General features: G+C 39.8%; 1 protein-coding gene across 4 annotated transcripts in view; it reads right to left on the bottom strand.

Annotated features, from left to right (window-relative positions):
- The window catches only part of LOC135088779 (allatostatin-A receptor-like), a 222,861-nt gene that overhangs the window by 9,828 nt on the left and 191,202 nt on the right, over nucleotides 1–21,831 (bottom strand). For all 4 annotated transcript variants that reach the window (XM_063983799.1, XM_063983800.1, XM_063983801.1 and 1 more), the window contains 4 exons: nucleotides 13,760–15,082; nucleotides 12,990–13,144; nucleotides 4,858–5,066; nucleotides 1,899–2,068 (listed from right to left, as the gene is read on the bottom strand). In XM_063983799.1, coding sequence (XP_063839869.1) covers nucleotides 1,899–2,068; nucleotides 4,858–5,066; nucleotides 12,990–13,144; nucleotides 13,760–13,909 — 684 coding nt within the window. In that variant the 5' untranslated portion in view covers nucleotides 13,910–15,082. The remainder of the gene's footprint in view (nucleotides 1–1,898; nucleotides 2,069–4,857; nucleotides 5,067–12,989; nucleotides 13,145–13,759; nucleotides 15,083–21,831) is intronic.

Below are 21,831 nucleotides of genomic sequence, written 5' to 3'. Positions count from 1 at the left end.
GAATGGACATGTTCGTGTCAAAAAAAAAAAAAAAAATCTATATCTTTCTACAAATATGTATATATGAATCAGTTATAAATAAAAAAAAATGCAAGTATTGGTGATGAAATTGGTGTATGGGAGATTAAGAGAAACAGGGGATAAAGGGGTCAATCACGTAGATGTTAAGAATATAAAGAAAATTGTGGCTATTAAAAATATGACTGTAAAAAATGTGACTATATCAATACAAATGAGATGACTCTTATGAAACTGATGTATAGGAAAGGAAAAGAAATTGTGGAATAAGAGAGAGTAGCGTCAGCGTTGAGAATAGTGAAAATGGACGGAAAAAAAATGCAAGTGAGGTTAATTTTGTCATAAAGTGTGTATTGGTGACGAAACTGATCTGCGAGAGGGAAAAACGTGGAGCAAAAGAAAGAATGATATCGGCGTTAAAAATATATATGAAAAAAAGAAAATGACAGGAGAGATTCAAGTGATATGAAAGAAGATTTTTTGCCATGAAAGGACGAGGAAAACGATGTGCGGCGGAGGAAAAGAATGACGTGATGGATGGAGGAAAAACGCTTCTGGATCAGTGGGATGGAAAAATACGTATAGCATGAAAAAGGTGCATACAAAAGAAGGATTTGATGATTTTGTGGCAGACAGAATGAAAGAAGATAAGAGGTTATATTGATTTAAAACTCGATAACGATCTTCACTTTTTGCATGAAGTAAAACATAAAAAAAATGAAAAGTGTAGAAAATACGCATCAGATATGAAAATAAAAATCTTCAAACACACACACACACACACACACACACACACACACACACACACACACACACACACACACACACACACACACACACACACACACACACACACACACACACACACACACACACACACACACACACACACACACACACACACACACACACACACACACACACACACACACACACACACACACACACACACACACACACACACACACACACACACACACACACACATCTAGGAACATAACTAACGTAATAAAATAAGGAAAGCTGTCCCTGTATACCTGTAAAAACCTGTTGCCATTTATGATCTCTTTCCATAAATTCATATAACATTTCATCGCTCCCTGTTGACTCGGCACTAACACCCTGACGGCTCAGTCTATTCCAGTTATCCACCATTTTGTACAAGAACTAAATCCTTCCGGTCTCTTTTGTAAATATATTTATTATGAAGCTTGCAGCCGTCACTTCTATTTCTATCCTGTAATCCCAACTTACAAAAGACATCGAAATTTTATTAGATAACATGAAAAGTATTACTAAAAGGGAAAGAATTTAAAGTTCACATAAAAAAGCTATATGGTTATAATATTCATCGAGGAAATAAGACTCGTGGAAAGCTATACAGTTAGGTCAGGTCAGGTTAGGTAAAGTTTGGTTAGGTAAGGTAAGGTTGTGTGAGGTCAGGTTAGGTTACGTTAGGTTAGGTTAAGTTAGGTTAGGTTAAGTTAGGTTAGGTTAGGTTAGGTTAAGTTAGGTTAGGTTAAGTTAGGTTAGGTTAAGTTAGGTTAGGTTAGGTTAGGTTAGGTTAGGTTAGGTTAAGTTAGGTTAGGTTAGGTTAGGTTAGGTTAGGTTAAGTTAGGTTAGGTTAGGTTAGATTAAGTTAGGTTAGGTTAGGTTAGGTTAAGTTAGGTTAGGTTAAGTTAGGTTAAGTTAGGTTAGGTTAGGTTAAGTTAGGTTAGGTTAAGTTAGGTTAGGTTAAGTTAGGTTAGGTTAAGTTAGGTTAGGTTAGGTTAAGTTAGGTTAAGTTAAGTTAGGTTAGGTTAAGTTAGGTTAGGTTAGGTTACATTAAGTACTACCAAATATGAAAACACTGTCAAGAAAGAAAATAACACAAGACCCACGTGAAAAGCCATATGGTTGTAATCTTCATCAAGGAAGCCGCAGTGGATGTACACCTTGCCATCAAAATTCTGCTTCTTGATCCCGTGACAGAGGTAGAGCGGGATGCAGGAGGTCAGAATGAGGATCCAGCTGCAGCAAATGGCGTAGAGGGCGTTGCCTTCTGTGCGTACTGGGAAAGAGAGAGAGAGAGAGAGAACACGCCCTTGAGATGTTGATACTGACACAGGAAAAAAGGGACTTATACTGGGAAAGACGATAAGGAGGAATATTCTGAAAAACTAAGACAGTGCGCTTGATAAATGAGTAGAAAAGGTAGAAAGAGGCAATGAAAGGTTAAATTCACACCACTAGAAGACAATGAAATCTTTATGAGCATCGACAAGAACGAAAAATAACTGGAAGAATAAATTTAGCCATTTCTACCCCGTATAATGATTGGTGGTGGCTGTAAAGCAAGAAAAAATGTCGCAGTGGTTAGTAATTAGGGAAAAAAGGCAAATAGAGAGGAAAGTGTAAAGAAGAGTGAGGGAGAAAGAGAAAGAAGACTAACGTACACAGGAAGAGAAATACAGAAAACGAATGAGAAGTGTAGTGAGAGAGACAGGAAGAGTAACATACAGAGAGAGAGAGAGAGAGAGAGAGAGAGAGAGAGAGAGAGAGAGAGAGAGAGAGAGAGAGAGAGAGAGAGAGAGTGCTTGTGTGTTAGTTATTAACGGTGAGAGAGACAGAGAGTGGAAAAAGAATAACGTAAAGAGAAGAAACTGGAAACGATACGAGTATATAAATAGGAAGTGTTTGTGGAAAGGGATGGAAGAGAGAGAGAGAGAGAGAGAGAGAGAGAGAGAGAGAGAGAGAGAGAGAGAGAGAGAGAGAGAGAGAGAGAGAGAGAGAGAGAATTTTCAAGCAACATGCATATCCAGGTTCAATGCATTCTCTCTCTCTCTCTCTCTCTCTCTCTCTCTCTCTCTCTCTCTCTCTCTCTCTCTCTCTCTCTCTCTCTCTCTCCCCTCCCTGCGTGACCGGAGTGCAGGATTCTGTTCTGCTTCCGCCATGCAAATGTAATAACCCTTTGATGCAGTGTTGCTTTCGTTAAAATGTTTTTTTTGCTAAGATTCCTTGTCTTTTTGTGGTGTAATGTTTGTTGTACTAGTTTTGTGTGTGTGTGTGTGTGTGTGTGTGTGTGTGTGTGTGTGTGTGTGTGTGTGTGTGTGTGTGTGTGTGTGTGTGTGTGTGTGGCTGTGGTTGCAGTTAGCTTGTCTGGTCTGTGCGTGTATGTATGTATGTACGTATGTATGTATGTATGTATGTATGTATGTATGTATGTATGTATGCATTTATATTCCTCCATCTGTCTTTACTATACAGGATTTCAGGATTTCATGCCCACACACACACACACACACACACACACACACACACACACACACACACACACACACACACACACACACACACACACACACCTTTCTCTCCCATGGTACAATACGTAACAATAATGGAGGTAAAGAAGATCACATGACAAAGGAGACATTAATTATCTTGTCTAATGGGCAGTATAAGACGTTCTGTTATTTGTTACTGTTGTTATTGATATTTCTTCATCCGTGACCCGCTGTCCTGTCCTCCTTTGTCTCCCCTTCAGTGTGTTCATTTCCGTATCCCTGACCAGCTGCGTCGTGTTTGTGTCTCTATCTAACAAACTGTCTGTTACGTCAATTTGTCGCTTTATTCATCCATCTCCGTCCACCTGCCCACTTGTTTTCCTTCCTTCGTCCCTTTGTCCGTCTGTTTCCGCCTCCTGTATCAGTCTGTCTACATCTCTCTGTCTACGTCTGTGTTTCATTCGCCACATGAGACCATTGGGGAAGCTGCAAGAAGCCATTAGGCCTACACGTGGCATTTCCCTTTCAAAATGTTGGTGCCTATATCTACCTTTCATCCCTGGCCATAAGCTTATCTGATCTTTTAAAGCCCTCTGTTAACTCTGCACGAACAGCTTAATTACAGAGTCCATTCATCTAGCACAGTTTTTCCCTATCAAGTTTGAACCCATTAGTCTTGCCCTGATTACTAACCCTAGAGATTGTGTGCAGTTTTGTGTATTGTTACATTCATTGTGTCACTTTAAGCCCTCTGTTACATTTAATACCCGTCTGTTCAGCTGCATGCATCTCTGGACCAAACTTTCCATTAAGCAGTCAGTCAACCGTTTATCCTTACCTCTGCTTTCCTCCACCCTCTCATTTTACCTAAACTTTGTCGCTGTGTTTTCCGTCATTCTGATTGTCTGTGTACCGTTCCTTTGCTCCCTCTCTCTATACTCTGTCGTTTTCCTTCCTTACGTCTGCTCTCCTCTGCTTGCCTCTTCAGTGTATTTCTTTTATGTAAGAGGGATACCGGGATACCGCCAACGAAATTAAAAAATAAAGAAAGAAAAAAGGTACCCGTCCCAAAACGTCAGAAATTATTGTCAAATGTTTACAAACTTCCCTCCTAAAATAGCTCAAGTCACAGGAAGGAGGAAATGCAGAAACACGCAGGGAGCTCCAGAGTTTACCAGAAAAGGGGATGAATGAATGAGAACACTGGTTAACTTGTATTAGAAAGGTGGATAGAATAGGGTGAAAGCAAAAAGACTAGTGGAGCGAGGCCGCGGGAGGAAAGGAGGCATGCATGTAGCAAGATCAGAAGAGCAGTTAGCGTGAAAAAGGCGGTAAAATATAGCAACGGCTGCAGCATTGCGGCGACAAGAGAGAGGATGAAAACAGTTAGTTAGAGGAGGTGGGTTAGTAAGACGAAAGCTTTTGATTCCACCCTGTCTAAAAGGAGACTACACTTTTTTCCTGTATCAGTCAGTCTGTTTGTGTATCTTTTGACGAGAAATATAAAAGAAGCATAGTCTGTGTGTGTCCCTTTTGAATGAGGAACACGAGCATTGCCTGAGCCAGGAATACTTACTGCTAAGGGCTGTTATCGGGTGCACCACGGCCAGGAAGCGGTCAAGTGAGAGCAGCAGGAGCGTGTAGACCGAGGCGTAGGCTGTGACGTAAGTGAGGTACTGCACCGTCTGGCACCAGATGCTCCCGAAGGGCCATGAGGGCAGGATGTAGTCAGAGGCGGTGAAGGGCACGCAGAACACGATGAACAGTAAGTCTGCCATGGCTAAGCTGCAGGAGGAAGTGAGTCTTGGTTTAATGTCGTGTTGAATTTTTTTTTTTTTTTTTAAGTGTGTAGGGGACTGACGAGAAAAAAAAAAAGAAAAAGAAAAAAAAAATCCCTTCAACTTGCTCCTCGTAGTGTCACTGAATGAGTCAAGTGAGTGAGCCATGGCTAAGCTGCAGGGGGCAAGTGGTTCCTGGGCTACTTATGTTATCAAGTGTTTTTACGTGTCCAGGAAAGACTGAAAGAAAAGTCCTCTCAACTTCTCGTAAAAAAAAAAAGTCAGTTTGCCAGGTTTGTGCTAATTTTCCCCATTCGCTGCTATTTTCCACATCTTTGCTTGATCATTAACCACTGTGGGTCATTTCTTCTCGGTCTACAACCACGTCAAACATTATATTGGCTAGACATCGCAAAATCTATTCTTTTTCATCCCTTTCTTTTGAATGCTTAAAGAGATCTTACACATTGCTTTTAGTGCTGTCAATTATTTATTGCATATCGCACTGAAAGGGTCAATGAGGTGTACTGAATTTTAGGTGATTTGATGTGATAACACTAAATTTTTCATGGATTTTCATCAAGTAATACACTTATGCTAGATTTTTTCCTGCTTGTTTTTTTGAGAAGTTAGTTGAGAAAAAAACTGATACCAAAACAGCTACATAGTGTTTTCTTATCTTCGTCACTTTATTCATCTTTTTTCTTCAAGTTAATGATAAGAAAATAGACATAAGTATTTGGCAGCCACTTTCCACTCTAAGCAACAGGAAATTAACTGACTCGCCACTGCTTCACATAAGAAAACTCAAAATGAAACTCATGAGACAGCAGATCGATATTCTGTGTATTGATTTGCTCCGTAATGTAATGCAGTGTGTGTGTGTATGTGTGTGTGTGTGTGTGTGTCTTGATGAGTGTTCGAACCAGTCCATCGAGGGATAAGTGCAGAGGATGAAAGGATTTGTGAGATCCTCGTGCCCTTAGTGGTTCTGGTGCGGCTCTTGGATGGGGAGGGAAGAGAGGAGAGAGATAAAAAGAAAAAGAAGAGGAACCCAAATGAGAGTGGAAAGCTGAGGAACGGAAGGATAGAGAAGCTCAGGGAAACACACGATGACGATAGAAAGGAAGGGAAGGAAAGGAAAGGGAAGTGAAGGAAAGTAAAGGAAAAGCAAAATAAATGGAAGATGAAAGGATAGGAGAGAGAAGTTAAGGAAAATAAAGGAAAGGAAAAGAATAGGAGGTGAGAAAAGGGAAGCAAAATGTAACGATTGGAGAGGAGAGGAAGGAAAGGAAAACGAATGAAAGGGGTAAAATGTAGAGAGAGAGAGAGAGAGAGAGAGAGAGAGAGAGAGAGAGAGAGAGAGAGAGAGAGAGAGAGAGAGAGAGAGAGAGAGAGAGAGAGAGAGAGCGCTCAAGGGCGAAGCGGAGAGGAAAAAATACATGAAAAACAGCCAAATGTTTATGAGGAAAGTGGACGGGAGGAAAATGAGAGGATGAAGGGAGTGAAAGTAAAGTCACAGGAGTGTTTATGAGGGGAAAGAAGAGGAGAAAACAGGAGTAAAGATGGCGGGAAGTTGATGAGGAGAGAAAAGAGAGAGGAAAGAAAGAGGAGGGGGAAAGGATAACAGAACATTTATGACGGAGAAAAGAGGAGAGATGGGAGAGAAAGAGAGAGAGAGAGAGAGAGAGAGAGAGAGAGAGAGAGAGAGAGAGAGAGAGAGAGAGAGAGAGAGAGAGAGAGAGAGAGAGAGAGAGAGAGAGAGAGAGAGAGAGAGTGAAGAGAATTTTAAGAGACAAGGCGCCAGTGACGGAGGTATTAGAAGAATGAGGAATCCGGGAGGAGGAGGAAGAGGAAGAGGAGGAGGAAGAGGAGGAGGAGGGGCAAGGGAAAGGTTTTAACACCAATAACCCGTATAGGAAAGAGCAGAAAAAGGGATCCCCTAACTAGAAGGGTGAAGGACGTGCCGAGGGGTGATGGAGAGAAGGGAGGGAGACAGAGAGAGAGAGAGAGAGAGAGAGAGAGAGAGAGAGAGAGAGAGAGAGAGAGAGAGAGAGAGAGAGAGAGAGAGAGAGAGAGAGAGAGAGAGAGAGAGAGAGAGAGAGAGAGAGAGAGAGAGTAGATAGAAGTTGATTGCTGGAAAGTTATTGTTTCAACGGGAGAGAGAGAGAGAGAGAGAGAGAGAGAGAGAGAGAGAGAGAGAGAGAGAGAGAGAGAGAGAGAGAGAGAGAGAGAGAGAGAGAGAGAGAGAGAGAGAGAGAGAGAGAGAGAGAGAGAGAGAGAGAGAGAGAGAGAGAGAGAGAGAGAGAGAGAGAGAGAGAGAGAGAGAGAGAGAGAGAGAGAGAGAGAGAGAGAGAGAGAGAGAGAGTTCAAGGACGAAGGGAGGACAGCCAGGGAGGAAACAAAGGGAGGAAGGAACATGGAAAAAGGAAACACGAGGAAGGGAGGCTGAGAGAGTTGCAGATGGACTCAGAAGAGAACAAGCAAGGGAGGATGGCAGGCAGGAAGGAAGAAGAGGAGGAGGAGGAGGAGGAGGAGGAGGAGGAGGAGGTAGGGAGGACAGAAGAGCATGTTAGGAGAAACAAGTTATGTCACAGGAAGGGACGGAGAATGAGAGAGAGAGAGAGAGAGAGAGAGAGAGAGAGAGAGAGAGAGAGAGAGAGAGAGAGAGAGAGAGAGAGAGAGAGAGAGAGAGAGAGAGAGAGAGAGAGAGAGAGAGAGAGAGAGAGAGAGAGAGAGAGAGAGAGAGAGAGAGAGCATGTTAGTTGAGAGGAAAGGAAGAAGATGAAAATGTAGGAAAAGATGCAAAGGTTAAAAAAACTGGTTCAAGAGAGAGAGAGGGAGAGAGAGAGAGAGAGAGAGAGAGAGTTAACGTTGGGTAAATGGACGCGCCGTAATGAGTTTGGACAAAGACCATGGCGGCGTGAGGCTGAAACACACACTGCCCTTGCACCACAAGTATTTTCAACCGCCACAGAGCAACTTAGCCCGGTTCCCAAGACTATTTCCCCCGTTAATAATACAGAAAATTTGTCCATCTGTCACTACATCCATGAAAACACCCTTAAAAACCCGTGTAACTTCAACTACAGCCTTGTGAATTCAGTAGGGTGACGCGCAGAGGTGCTTCAGAATACGGTTGTGAAGATCGGAAGGCTTACAGAGTGCAGACAGCGGTAGTTAGGATTGGATGAGAACAAATGGTGAAGGCTGGACGAGTTGATGGGAGCGAAAAGGAAGAAGGGAATTTGATAATGAGTGTGAATGGAGGAGGAAGGAGTGGCTAGAAAAGAGGAAAAAGGATATGAAGAGTAAGTAGAATGTAAGAAGCGAAAGGAGAGATGGGAGGGAGATAATGAGGAGAGAAGAGGAGGAAGGGAAAAGTGCAAGGAGAGAAAGATGAAGGAGAGGGTAAGTAGAGTGTAATGTAAGAATGTAGGCAAGGATAAGAGGATAAGAGAGAGAGAGAGAGAGAGAGAGAGAGAGAGAGAGAGAGAGAGAGAGAGAGAGAGAGAGAGAGAGAGAGAGAGAGAGAGAGAGAGAGAGAGAGAGAGAGAGAGAGAGAGAGAGAGAGAGAGAGAGAGAGAGAGAGAAATTACAACACGAAAAAAAATACATGAAAAAAGCGTAAACAAAACAAAACTAACAAAAAAAGACACCAAAAAAAAAATCATACGTACAGTAATTATTAAAAAAAAAAAGGAAAAAAAGGAAAAAAAAGTATAAGCAGCCCATTCTTGATTTTTTTCCCTCATTTTTTATATATTTTTCCAGCGATCCTTGGTAAGATAGACGTAAGTGTGTGTAGGTGGAGGGAATAAGCTGATCGATTCCTAATACTCGTTATTTTTACTCTCAGAGGGAGGGAGAGAGAGAGAGAGAGAGAGAGAGAGAGAGAGAGAGAGAGAGAGAGAGAGAGAGAGAGAGAGAGAGAGAGAGAGAGAGAGAACATTCTAGGGTGTATTTTTAGTTTCTCTCGTCTCTCTCTCTCTCTCTCTCTCTCTCTCTCTCTCTCTCTCTCTCTCTCTCTCTCTCTCTCTCTGTGTGTGTGTGTGTGTGTGTGTGTGTGTGTGTGTGTGTGTGTGTGTGTGTGTGTGTGTGTGTGTGTGTGTGTGTGTGTGTGTGTGTATGGGTTTGATATCACGAAAAAAAGAACAATAAAATGAATGTGTGTGAGAGAGAGAGAGAGAGAGAGAGAGAGAGAGAGAGAGAGAGAGAGAGAGAGAGAGAGAGAGCATGGTGGAAAATTCGCTTTCATGCTTCGTGTGACGTTCAAGTGGGTGAAAAATAAAGGACCAAATCTTTATTTCATTAATACCCAATTCTGTCCACCATCCCTGTCACTGCTGGGCTTTTTATTTGCTTGTTACTTGTCTTCTTCCTTCCCTATTGCCCCTTCTTCATTACTTCACTCTTGTTGTTGCTCATCTTCTCTTCTTCCTTTTTATTCCTTCTTTTTCCTTCCACCCTCTCTTCTGTATTCTCTGTATTCATTTCTTCTCTCTGTTTTTCTGTCTTTTTGTAGTTATATCATTCTCTCTCTCTCTCTCTCTCTCTCTCTCTCTCTCTCTCTCTCTCTCTCTCTCTCTCTCTCTCTCTCTCTCTCTCTCTCTCTCTCTGTTTCTGGGTAAGCAAGTCCTATCGCCTCATTACACTGACTTTTCATTATTCGTGTTAAAAATAGCATTCATATTTGAAGTAATTTCGTAACTCTATTTTTGTTCGCTTTTATTATTATTATTATTATTATTATTATTATTATTATTATTATTGTTATTATTATTATTATTGTTATTATTATTATTATTATCATCAGCTGGTCTGCAAAGATTTCAAAAGTAATATTGATAAAACTCCACTTGAAAAACCTTATTTATTCCTTCATTTCTGTATATAATTACTTATTTATTTTGCTGCTTTATTTATTCTATCTATTTTTTTTTACGTATTTTCCAAGGTCTTAGTTACCAATGAATTGTTATTTTTTTTTCTAGTTGGATTATTGATGATTTTTGACTGACTGACTTTGAACCTGCTCGGAAAAATGCTATTTGTCAACGTGTTTTCCCTTAATGTTCTTCATTCATATATTTATTCACTTATTTATTCATTTATATTCTTGCCAGTTACATAGGTAGTTAGTGATTTCTTTATTTCTTTATACCTGTTTGATCGGCTGTCTTAGTAAACCGTATATATATTTTTTTTCGAGTGTATTACGATATAGCGTCAACATTACTCTTAACCTTCATGTTTTATCTTCACAGTATTTTTTGCCGTGTGTTGCTGCCCTTTCGCTAATTATTTTGCAAATCATTCATGATGAAAAATTAATCCCTAGGCGGATGGAAAATTTGTCAACGAGAGAGAGAGAGATGGGGAAATGATTTTTTAAAGTTAGATGAGTGATGCCTAAACTATTTGAAAGAAAACGAGAAGTAGGAATAATTGAGATAATGGATACGGTAAACTCATATAGCGAGAAAAAAAAATAACTTTCAAGATAATATGCGTAGTCTTAGCTCGTTTTTCCATATATCTTGCTCCGTGCTTGATGGCGACGACTAAAAAAGTTCCCTAATAAAAAGATGGCTTGATAACACACAAATGCCGTAAAGATTTTTTCAGGACACATCGAGATTTAACGCGTAAAAGTCACTCGGTTTGTGAATGTGTCATATTTTCCAGACCATTAAGAGCGCCCCATTGAGGGAAGGTTCACAAAGGAAAATGTGAGAAGGGTAACATTTTTTTTGTCGTAAATACAATTGAAACAAGACGCGCGGGAAAACAATGGTAACGTTATGTACACTGTATACTAAAAAGGCGCGGAGGGTGAGCCAAACATAATTAATTTTCCACGAAACTAAAGAGAACAAATTGGGAGGGAAGGGGAGAAGGGGAGGTAATAGAATTGGTGGAAGGGGAGGAGGGGATTGCAAGAGGATAGGATAGTGGAAGGAAAAAGAGAAAAGGCTGAAAATTTCACTCATAAATAAAGAACTTGTAAAGGCATTGGGAAGTTTGTTATCTATAAAAACTGTGGAATTTCCTTGTTTCTGTATTTCCTCTCTGTCTATCACCTGAACTCTTTTAGGTGGAAGACACTTTTCTGAGTAGTACTTTAGCTTTTCTTCAGGGCGGTCTTCAGTTAATAGCGCTTTCAGTGGACGTTCTCATATTCTTTTGTTTATTTATGTATTTACTTTTTTTTTTTCCATCCCGTTGCCCTAAGCCAGAACTCTTACGTAAAAAAAACTTGAGCATATTTATGTATTTAATTATTTATGTCTTTCTGCTTGTTCCATGCTAAGGTTGGAAAACAAGTCTTTTGAACTATTGCTAATGAGATTTTTGTTTGCTGCTCACACTCTTAATGAAAAAAAGGTTGACTGGAAGGTTCGTCGCCCTCCAGTCAGAATCAACAAGGTCATTGAACCAAGTGGGGGGAAAATGTGTAAGAGTAATACAATTGCTTCTCATTCACACATTGACACTGTCTCGAATTTTTCTTATCTTTTTGTTTTTATCTTGTTTTATTTGCTTTATTTATTTATTTGTATCTTTTTGATTATTTATTTATTTATTTAGTTATTTATTTTATTTTATTTACTTATTTTTTATATTTATTTATTTGTTTATTTATTTATTTATGTATTTATTTTTATTTTTATTTTTATTTTTTGCTGGGCTGGGGTGGGGCGCGAGCGAGACTGTTTTTTTTTTTTGTGTGTGCTTTTCACCAGCATCCCTAACACACAATAAATACACAAATAAGTAGCTAAAATAAATGAATAAACAAAATAATACTAATGATAAATATTAAAATAAGAAGATTGATTTTGTTTTTGCTACCAACTTAGTCACCAGTTAGCTCTACAGTAACCGTAACTTGTTACATAATTATCACAAAAAGTTCTTATGATTCCCCCTTTTTCTTTATCGTACATTGATACAAGTTTCTGTGCAGTGATAGAAGTGTTAAATCTTGAGATGAACAGTGAAGTTAACGAGTACCAAGTGAAAAAAAAAAAAAATGTGAAAAGATAGAATATTAATAGAATCCTGGTCTATACAGATGAATAAGAAAGATCATTAAATTTCAGATGCTAATTTATTGATGTGTCAGGAGGACCGACCTCGAGCAAAGACAGGCAAAGTGAATCAACAAATTGAAAAGATCCTTCATAATCTCGTTCCCTGAAAAGAAAGAAGGCAATAAACGAATGAAAAAAAAAATAAATAAAATAAAATAAATAAAATAAATAAATAAATAAATAAATAAATGCGAAAAAAGAAACTTGAACAAACTAGAGCAATAAATTAATTGATCATTTCAGTGCTACACCAATTAAAAGAAAAAAGAAAAAAAAAACTCAAAAGCAAATATTACAAATCATGAAAGCAAAACTACAAAAGTCGTAAAAAATAAATAAATGAAAATTTAAAAAAATGATAAAAATACTTTAAATTAATTCAGATAAACAAATAAACGGGAGACAATAAGAAAATCAATAAGTAAAACGTGGATAAATAAGATGGACAATGAAAATCGAGAGAAAAAAAATCTAGAGAAAAGAGTGATGGAATAAAACTGTCATAACCATTTCAGATTAATTAGTCCTTGTGATGTTTGAAATATTGAACACTGCTGCAGGTGAAAGGTACACAACAGGTAACAGTCGACTCTCAGGTGTGTTTGATGTGTGTTAGTGATGGTGGTGGTGGTGATGATGATGATGATGACGATGATGATGAGGAGGAGGAGGAAGAGGAAGGAAGAAAAGTAGGACGAAGAGGAAGAAAAAAGGAGAAAAAGAAGAACAGAAGGAGGAGAGGAAAGTAGTAGAATACGAGGAGTGAGAAGAAGAAAAAGAAGAGAAAAATGAAGAGACTAAAATAGAAGAGACTCAGAAACACAAATTCTCACCTGAAGATAAGATAATTAGTGGTGGACCTCATTTGCTTGTTGGCGATGATGACGATAACGACGAGTGTGTTGCCGAACAGCCCCACGAGGACGATGATGCCGAAGATGATGGGCACCACGATGGCCACGATGAAGGCGTACTCGAACTCGGGCTCCTGAGGGTGACGCAGACCACCGATGTGAAATAAGGGACGTGTGAAGCGAGAGATAATTGAGAAACACCTGCGACTGATGGTTGGAAATGAAGCTGCTTATAGGCCTAATTGAGAGAGAGAGAGAGAGAGAGAGAGAGAGAGAGAGAGAGAGAGAGAGAGAGAGAGAGAGAGAGAGAGAGAGAGAGAGAGAGAGAGAGAGAGAGATGTGTGGGGGAGAGTCTCAACTTTGTTAACAAGACCATAAAAGTTGCCGCTGCAGTTATGAAGGTTATTTACAAATCCTGAGCAATTATTTTTTTTGTCTAAGCTCTTAACTTATGATCTAGATGCGAATTATTCTAGTAGATTATGATTAACGAACTTAATCAGCTATGAAGGTAAAAAAAAAAAAATTGACCAGATACGTAAAAATATAATTAACCAACTAACTAACTATAACTAAAAACAACCTTGTAAAACCACTGAAATACCTGAAGAAGACTAACATCAACAAACAACTAAAAAATAGACCTGACTTAACCATACAAACTAAATCAACGAACTGCTACGCTAAACCCAACAAAATCAGCAAAAAAACACGACAAAACACTAACAAAGAAAAAATCACATACTCACATCCACCACCCTCGTTTCATTATTACATAGCGGGAGTTTGGTGTAGTTGGTGGTGTTGCAGAGGATGTAGGGCGGCAGGAAGGTGAGGAAGGGCTCGATGCCATTCTCCTCATCCATGGGCACCTCTGTGTTGTCCCCTCCCATCTCCATGTTGTCAGTTCCAGCAGTGACAGGTAAAGGCACTTCAGGAAATTAAAATCTCGTCACATTTCCTGTAATTCCTTAGTTATTTTTACCTTCCCCAGTGTTGTGTTGTCTATAGAAGCTTTGTTTTTAGCATCACTACTCCCCAGTCCTCGCTACTGCAGCTAGGGAGTGCGCTAGTCGAGGGGTCCGTGTGTATGTTATAGTTTCCCATTAAAATTTGTCTCCTGCGTCACCTTTGCTGCGCTTCACTACTTCCGTTTTCTGTTGTGGGCGAGTGAAGTGTTGCTACTCTTGAATTATTAATGTTGTGTTGTGTGTCCTCTGCTCTTTGTGTTAGTGTTGTTTTGTTTAGTTTTTTTAGTCCTTTTTTTGTTTTGTTTTTGTACTTTTGATTCTTGATTAATTTGAGGAACTTTTTTTATTACCGTATTGAACGTCACGTGTTCTTCCCCTCGCTGGTTCTACGTTTTCTTTTCTTACTTCCCTTTTTGTACTTTTTAATCTTGTTCAACTCGAGAATTCCACGATGCGTATTAAGAATGTAGACTCTTTACATTTACGTTCTTTCTCTCCTCTACTTTCTCACTTCATCTCTTGTTTTGTTTCCGCGAAGAGTTTATTTCTCTCTCCTTGGTTCTCTGTCTCTATTTCTCTTTGTATTTTCAAGTCACTGTCTGGTTTTAGTTGAGACAATGTCGGCAATTTCTGTTTTTGTTTTATTTTCTATCTCGTCTTTCGTCTCTGTTGTTGTTCATTTTCTGTGTCTTTTCGTTATATTGTTTACTAGTTTTTGTCTCTATCCCCTCTCCCGTTTCTGCCCTTAATCCTGTTTCGTTATTGTTTCTTTGTGTTCGATCCTTTCCCTTTTTTTTTCCCGCAACTGTTTCCCTTTTTATCTCCCTTTACTACAGCTTTCCCTTTGTATCCCCTCTGTCTCTTTTCTTAACTATTTCCCTTCGTATCCTTTCCTTTTATTCTTTCTCGCTTCTATCTTCTCGCTCTCTCATCTCATATCCCACCACTGCCTCTGCACAGGTGAGCACCAAGGCTTCGCTCGTGAATATTTCAGGGAAGATGACGCAGGTGCCCCACAGTAACAGACGAAGGGTTCAGAGTTCCAGTTTCCAGGTTCCGGGTTTCAGGGTCCGTGTCTGGTGCGCCCCGTGGTGAGGTAATCTGGAGGGGGAAGAAAAAGGGAAGAAGAAAACATTAGCCTGTTAATTTTTCACGTTAGGCCTAAAAAAGGGGATATTTTGTTTCAATATTCCATAGCACATTGGCTGGCTGACTCTCTCTCTCTTTCTCTCTCTCTCTCGGATTAGTGAAGAAAGTAATGAAAAGGAAACAAAGAGAAAGAGAGGAGGAGAAGGAAGGACATATTAAAGAGGAAGATAGAAAAGAGAGGAATTTTACCGGTGGCTTAGACAGAGAGAGAGAGAGAGAGAGAGAGAGAGAGAGAGAGAGAGAGAGAGAGAGAGAGAGAGAGAGAGAGAGAGAGAGAGAGAGAGAGAGAGAGAGAAGGGAAGATGAGTAACAAGAGTGAAGTAGTGAAGAAGTGACAATAGGGAAGAAAGAAGACAAGCAACAAAAAGATCCCAGCAGTGACAGGGATGGTGGACAGAATTGGGTATTAATGAAATAAAGATTTGGTCCTTTATTTTTCACCCACTTGAACGTCACACGAAGCATGAAGGGGAATTTTCCACCATGCTCTCTCTCTCTCTCTCTCTCTCTCTCTCTCTCTCTCTCTCTCTCTCTCTCTCTCTCTCTCTCTCTCTCTCTCTCTCTCTCTCTCTCTCTCTCTCTCTCTCTCTCTCTCTCACGAATATCATTGGTGTTCATGTTTACGTAGTATCAAGCAGAGAGAGAGAGAGAGAGAGAGAGAGAGAGAGAGAGAGAGAGAGAGAGAGAGAGAGAGAGAGAGAGAGATACTCCAAAGTTATATTTATTGTAGCTAAGAGATCAATACACCTGTCATGTCTGTCTCTCCTCCTGCTTTTCTTGGCAAACCTAAAAAAAAAAAACTACAACTAATTAGGACAGATATGATGTTAAATTCCTTCTACTGCACTTGTATTTTTAAAGGGAGACAATTTAAAATCCTAGAGAAGGGAGGATTGATAAATGCTGTTTCCAGTTTCTTTTTTTTTTTTCAGATTGAAAAGAGTTATTTGTGCTTACAAGTTTAAGGCGAGAGTGAAACGGAATGTGAATATGCGAATATATGCAGTTTCTTTATATATATTTTTTCCTTCCATAGAAAATACATGGGCTTCTTTTTGGTAGGTTAAGTTCTTACAGGTTTCTGAGTTGTATTGATTCTAACGCTTATATATTTTTCTGTAACATAGTGACCAGAACGCCACAGCATAATGAAGGCTGAATAGCACCAAATATGACCTTAATATCACTTTCTTTTTACTTTGATGGCGCAAATTTAATTGATTGTCACTTCTAAAATTTTCTGTTCTTGCAGGGAGAATTAGTGACGTGAAAATCTAGAAAGGGAAGAGTTTGTGTATAGTTTCTACATATTTCTTGCTTCATTGAGAATACATTGGTTTGTTTTGGAAAGTTAAAAGCGAAGATTAGAACGATTAAAACTCACTGCCCCAAAATTTTCGTACGTTGCATGGAGATTTAGGGAGTTAAAAGACTGAAAAGAGAAGAGTTTGTATATAGTTTCCACATATTTCTTGCTACACTGAAAGTACGTTAGTTTGCTCGGAATTAAAACGATTAAGTCTTGCTGCCCAAAAATTTTCGTGGAAGGAGAATCAGTGAATTGAAAAATGGAAAAGGGAAGATTTTATATATAGTTTCTACATGTGGCCTGGAATAACGCGTAGCACTATTTCTTGGTCGTGCGCTGCAGCCCCGCTAAGGCTCTAGACTTTTAACTTCTGTCAGACGTTCCTGCACCTGTGAGCAAAGGCTGGAGGGAATAGGGTCAGCCAACAAGTCTTCCTCCTTCCGCACCTGTAGTCAAGGGTGGCTCTGGTCTCTTGTGTGTGCAGAGGGCGTGGAGTACCCATCGTGCGTGTTCTGAGTCTTACAGTGTTCGTACTTTTCCTTCGCTTTCTCTCATTGCCAGCCTACAACGTTCATTCTCTACAAAATATATTGGTTTATTTCTAAAGAGGCGTGGAATAAATTCATTACGTTTCTCTGTCCTAAAGTTTTGTATAGTTAAAATGAGAGGTGTAATTAATTTGATGCGTGAATAACTGAAGACTTGAATATTTATAGTTTGTTATGCCTTTCTCCTTGGTAAATATTGCTTTTGGGAGCTTAAATGCGAGGAATAAATTCATTAAGTTTGTCCTAAAATTTTCTCTATTTAAAACGAAAATGTAATTAATTCCATGCTCGAAAATGGTAAAAAAAAATTATATAAATATGTATATTTCCTTCATATGTCTTACTAGATAGTTTTTGGAAGTTTAAAGGTGAGCTATATATTCATCAAGTTTCTTTGCCCTAAAACTTTACATATACAAAAAGAAAAATGTTATTAATTCGTTACTTGAAGGAAGGAGCACTGTCGTAAATATATGCATACCTTCTTCATTTTTTTCTCTATCTCCTGGAAAAATTTATACAGGTTTCGTTTGGGAAGTTTAGAAGAGAAGAATAAACTCAATAAACTTTCTCTGTCCTAACATTCTCTGTACTTCAAGCGGAAACGCAATTAAAGTAGAAACATAATTCATTTCGACGCATGCAAAAAGAGAAGACTTGAATACGTACAACTTCTTCATATTTTCGTCTCCTTGGAAAATATATACAATGTTGTTTTTGGAAGTTGAGGCAAAAAAAAAAAAAAAAAACGTGCATTGGATGAAAGCCATTTTAAGTTTTGGGATAAGATACGAGTAGAAAGCTTTAAATAAACTCCAGCTGCTCCGAGGCGTCTCTTATTCATTTATTCAACGGGTGTGCATCTTTATTCATCACTTATTCATTGACCAATATTGAGACCACATGACGCGCGCTTCCCTGCATGAAATAAGATAAAAAATACGAGAATGAAACGTTGTGAAAATCTCTCTCTCTCTCTCTCTCTCTCTCTCTCTCTCTCTCTCTCTCTCTCTCTCTCTCTCTCTCTCTCTCTCTCTCTCTCTCTCTCTCTCAGACCACACCTCTGTTCTTTGCACAAAACATTTTCTTTGTTTACTGTTTGTTTACCTTTTATAATGTACAAAGGGGAGAGCAAACTTTGCCCTTTTAGGTAAGAGAGAGAGAGAGAGAGAGAGAGAGAGAGAGAGAGAGAGAGAGAGAGAGAGAGAGAGAGAGAGAGAGAGAGATTCCCAGAAGTATGTCTCACTTGAAATATTAACCTACAGAATGAGAGCTTAGACAAGAGGAGGAGGAGGAGGAGGAGGAGAAAATAGAAGAAGAAGAAGAAGAAGAAGAAGAATGAAGGAAAGAATCATGAATCTAGAAAAACAAGGAAAAGTCGAAGGGGAAGGGAGAGAAACAGGAGAAGAATGAAAGAACAGGAAAAGAACAATAGAAGATCAAAAAGGAGAAAAGAAAACAAAGTGAAGAACTAAGAGAGAGAGAGAGAGAGAGAGAGAGAGAGAGAGAGAGAGAGAGAGAGAGAGAGAGAGAGAGAGAGAGAGAGAGAGAGAGAGAGAGAGAGAGAATTTATGACGGGAGGTGATGGAAAAGAAAACGAAACGAAAATTTTTAAAAACAGTGACGAAAAGGAGGAACAAGAAGAGGAAGAGGAGGAGGAAGAGGAGGAGGAGGAGGAGGAGGAGGAAAATAATGAAGACACTGAACGATTTGTAATAAGGTTCACGTTATCATTTTTAGCGAGAGTTTAATGGATATTAAAACAAAATTACAGAGAGAGAGAGAGAGAGAGAGAGAGAGAGAGAGAGAGAGAGAGAGAGAGAGAGAGAGAGAGAGAGAGAGAGAGAGAGAGAGCATGTGTGTGTTTACTCGCTTCCCTTTTAACTAAATATAAATATGCACAGTTTCTTCTTTTCTCATTTTCTTTATTCCTCTTTTCAACGTGTGTGTGTGTGTGTGTGTGTGTTTGTCTTGAGTGTTATTTTTCCCTTTCCTCCTTTCCCTGCTATTTACTTTTTCAGTTTGTGGTAATGGTCTCACTTTTACCTCGTTACTTAAGCCTCTCTCTCCCTCTCTCTCTCTCTCTCTCTCTCTCTCTCTCTCTCTCTCTCTCTCTCTCTCTCTCTCTCTCTCTCTCTCTCTTGGCATTGTCTCGTAAATTGCATTACAAACTCTGCATTAACAAAACAAAGAGAGTTTTAAGGGTGAAGGATAAATGAAATGAGGTTTGGAACGTACGGAAAAATAAAAAAAATAGGAATAGATTAATTAAACAGGCAAGTGGGTAAATAAATAGGCAAATAGTTGAACGAAAATGTTGAATCGAACGAAAATGATCACCAATTTTTACGCAATACATACTGACGTGCAAAAAAATAAATTAATAAATAAATAAATAAAAAATACATATGTGAGAGGTAGAAAGAGAGAGAGAAAAAAAAGAACATTATTCACACTTTTATTTTTCGTTTATCACCCTAGTAGTGACCTGCTGGCTAGTGGAGGGAGCACAAGGGAACACAAAGGAAGAAGGAATGAGGAAGTTGGTGGCGGAGAGCGGCATTTAAATAGTGGTGACTCATTGTACATTCCCGCGATCAGGTGGCGGTGTGAGGGGGAGGGGGAGGGGGAGCTTGATGGCCACTCTGCACATCCCGGCCAGCTGAGATCATTAGAGAGAGAGAGAGAGAGAGAGAGAGAGAGAGAGAGAGAGAGAGAGAGAGAGAGAGAGAGAGAGAGAGATGTGTGCGTGTGTTTAATTAGTAATGTATGTACTACTTAATCTCCTTTCCTTCCTTCCCTCCTCCTCCTCCTCCTCCTCCTCCTCCTCCTCCTCCTCCTCCTCCTCCTGCAATTTCGTGAGGGGATCAGAAGATTGCCCCGTCCATTAGTGACTCACAAGACCCGCCACGAGATATGTTATTAACTCAAGACTTCTGGTGATCCTCTCTCTCCCCCCACTCTCCCCCTCACTCCTCCCACTCCCTAAAGCCATCTGCCCCTCACTCCCTCACTCCCTCACCTAGTAACGCCGCCACTCTCCAGCTCTGTCGCTCTTAATATCTCCTTAGTAACTGAGCTAATGTAACTTGACCTACCGTAATCTCATCTCACCTCACCTATCCTTAACTAACCTCATCTTACATAAATCTATTTCACGTTAGCTAATATTGCCTAACGTAACCTAAACCTACATCATCTCGTCTAATTCTAACCTTACCTATCTCATCTCACGTTACAGAACCTAACCTCACCTTGTCTAACCTAACCTAACCTCACCTAACCAAGTATTACCTAACCTGACCTGACCTGACCTGACCTAACCTAACCTAACCAAGTATTACCTAACCTAACCTGACCTGACCTGACCTGACCTAACCTAACATAACCTAACATAACCTAACCAAGTACTACCTAACCTAACCTAACCTAACCTAACCTGACCTAACCTAACCTAACCCAACCTAACCTAACCTAACCTAACCTAACCTAACCCAACCCAACCTAACCTAACCTAACCTAACCTAACCCAACCCAACCCAACCTAACCTAACCTAACCTAACCCAACCCAACCTAACCTAACCTAACCTGACCTAACCTAACCTAACCTAACCTAACCTAACCTGACCTAACCTAACCTAACCTAACCTAACCCAACCCAACCCAACCTAACCTAACCTAACCTAACCTAACCTAACCTAACCTAATAATCACTGAACTACCTTCACCACCTCACCTAACCTTACCTAATCTAACCTACTGTAGCCAAATGCCACCACGCCACACTACACCTAACCTAATCTAACTCATCCATACTTCGAGCAGCCCAATAAGATAGTTACGTCCCTTTTCACCCCTTCCATCGTACGTATACGGAACTTACCTCTTATCACCCCTTATCACCTCTAATCTTTGTTCTTATCTCCTTATTGTTGATTTGTTTTTCTTTGAAGCGTCCTCAAGTGGGCTATTATGAGAGAGAGAGAGAGAGAGAGAGAGAGAGAGAGAGAGAGAGAGAGAGAGAGAGAGAGAGAGAGAGAGAGAGAGAGAGAGAGAGAGAGAGAGAGAGAGAGAGAGGTGCTTCTAACACTTAAAGTATCCAATGATCAATTTTTATGACAACTCTCTCTCTCTCTCTCTCTCTCTCTCTCTCTCTCTCTCTCTCTCTCTCTCTCTCTCTCTCTCTCTCTCTCTCATCATCTTAAGGCCACACCTGTCCTACGCCGCTGTCAGGTGCAATAAGACCCCCAGGAAGTTGAGGATTACAAACGATTACCTAGGATTGCACGGAATTACATAGATACAAAGGTAACTGGAAATTCGTTAGGCAGAGACGAGAATACTTTGATTACTGCCAACAATTCTGTCTTTCCTGAGAGAATAGAAGGAGGAGAAGGAGGAGGAGGAGGAGAAGGAAGAGGGAGAGGAGTAGAAGGGACAGAATACGAAAAATAAAGAGTAGCAGAAGAAAAGTGGAAGGATAAGAAGTAGGGTAAAGAGAAAAAAGGGGGAAAGCGGAGATGAATGAAGATGATGAGAAGGAAGAGGAAGAGAAGGAAGGAAAAAAAAATAAACAGGATGAGGAGGATAATGCGCATGACGTACAAAAAAATAAAGAAGAATAAAAAGATGAAGGAGGACGGCAAAGGAGAAAAAGGAGGAAGAGGAGAAGATTAAATAGGAGTATTAGGATAAAACATAAGAGTTTGAGGACAAAGAGGAGGAAGAAGAAGAAGAGAAAGAGGAGCAGGAGGAGGAGGAAAAGGAGGAGGAAAATGAGAAGTAAAGATAATGATGGTCGTGGCTAAGAAGTGAAAAAAGACACCAAGGAGAGGAGGAAAGA

Source organism: Scylla paramamosain, chromosome 31 (assembly GCF_035594125.1).
Source record: "Scylla paramamosain isolate STU-SP2022 chromosome 31, ASM3559412v1, whole genome shotgun sequence".
Classification (NCBI taxonomy): domain Eukaryota; kingdom Metazoa; phylum Arthropoda; class Malacostraca; order Decapoda; family Portunidae; genus Scylla; species Scylla paramamosain.
The sequence above is the reverse complement of the archived record's forward strand: the minus strand, read 5'-3'. Positions and strand labels throughout refer to the sequence as shown.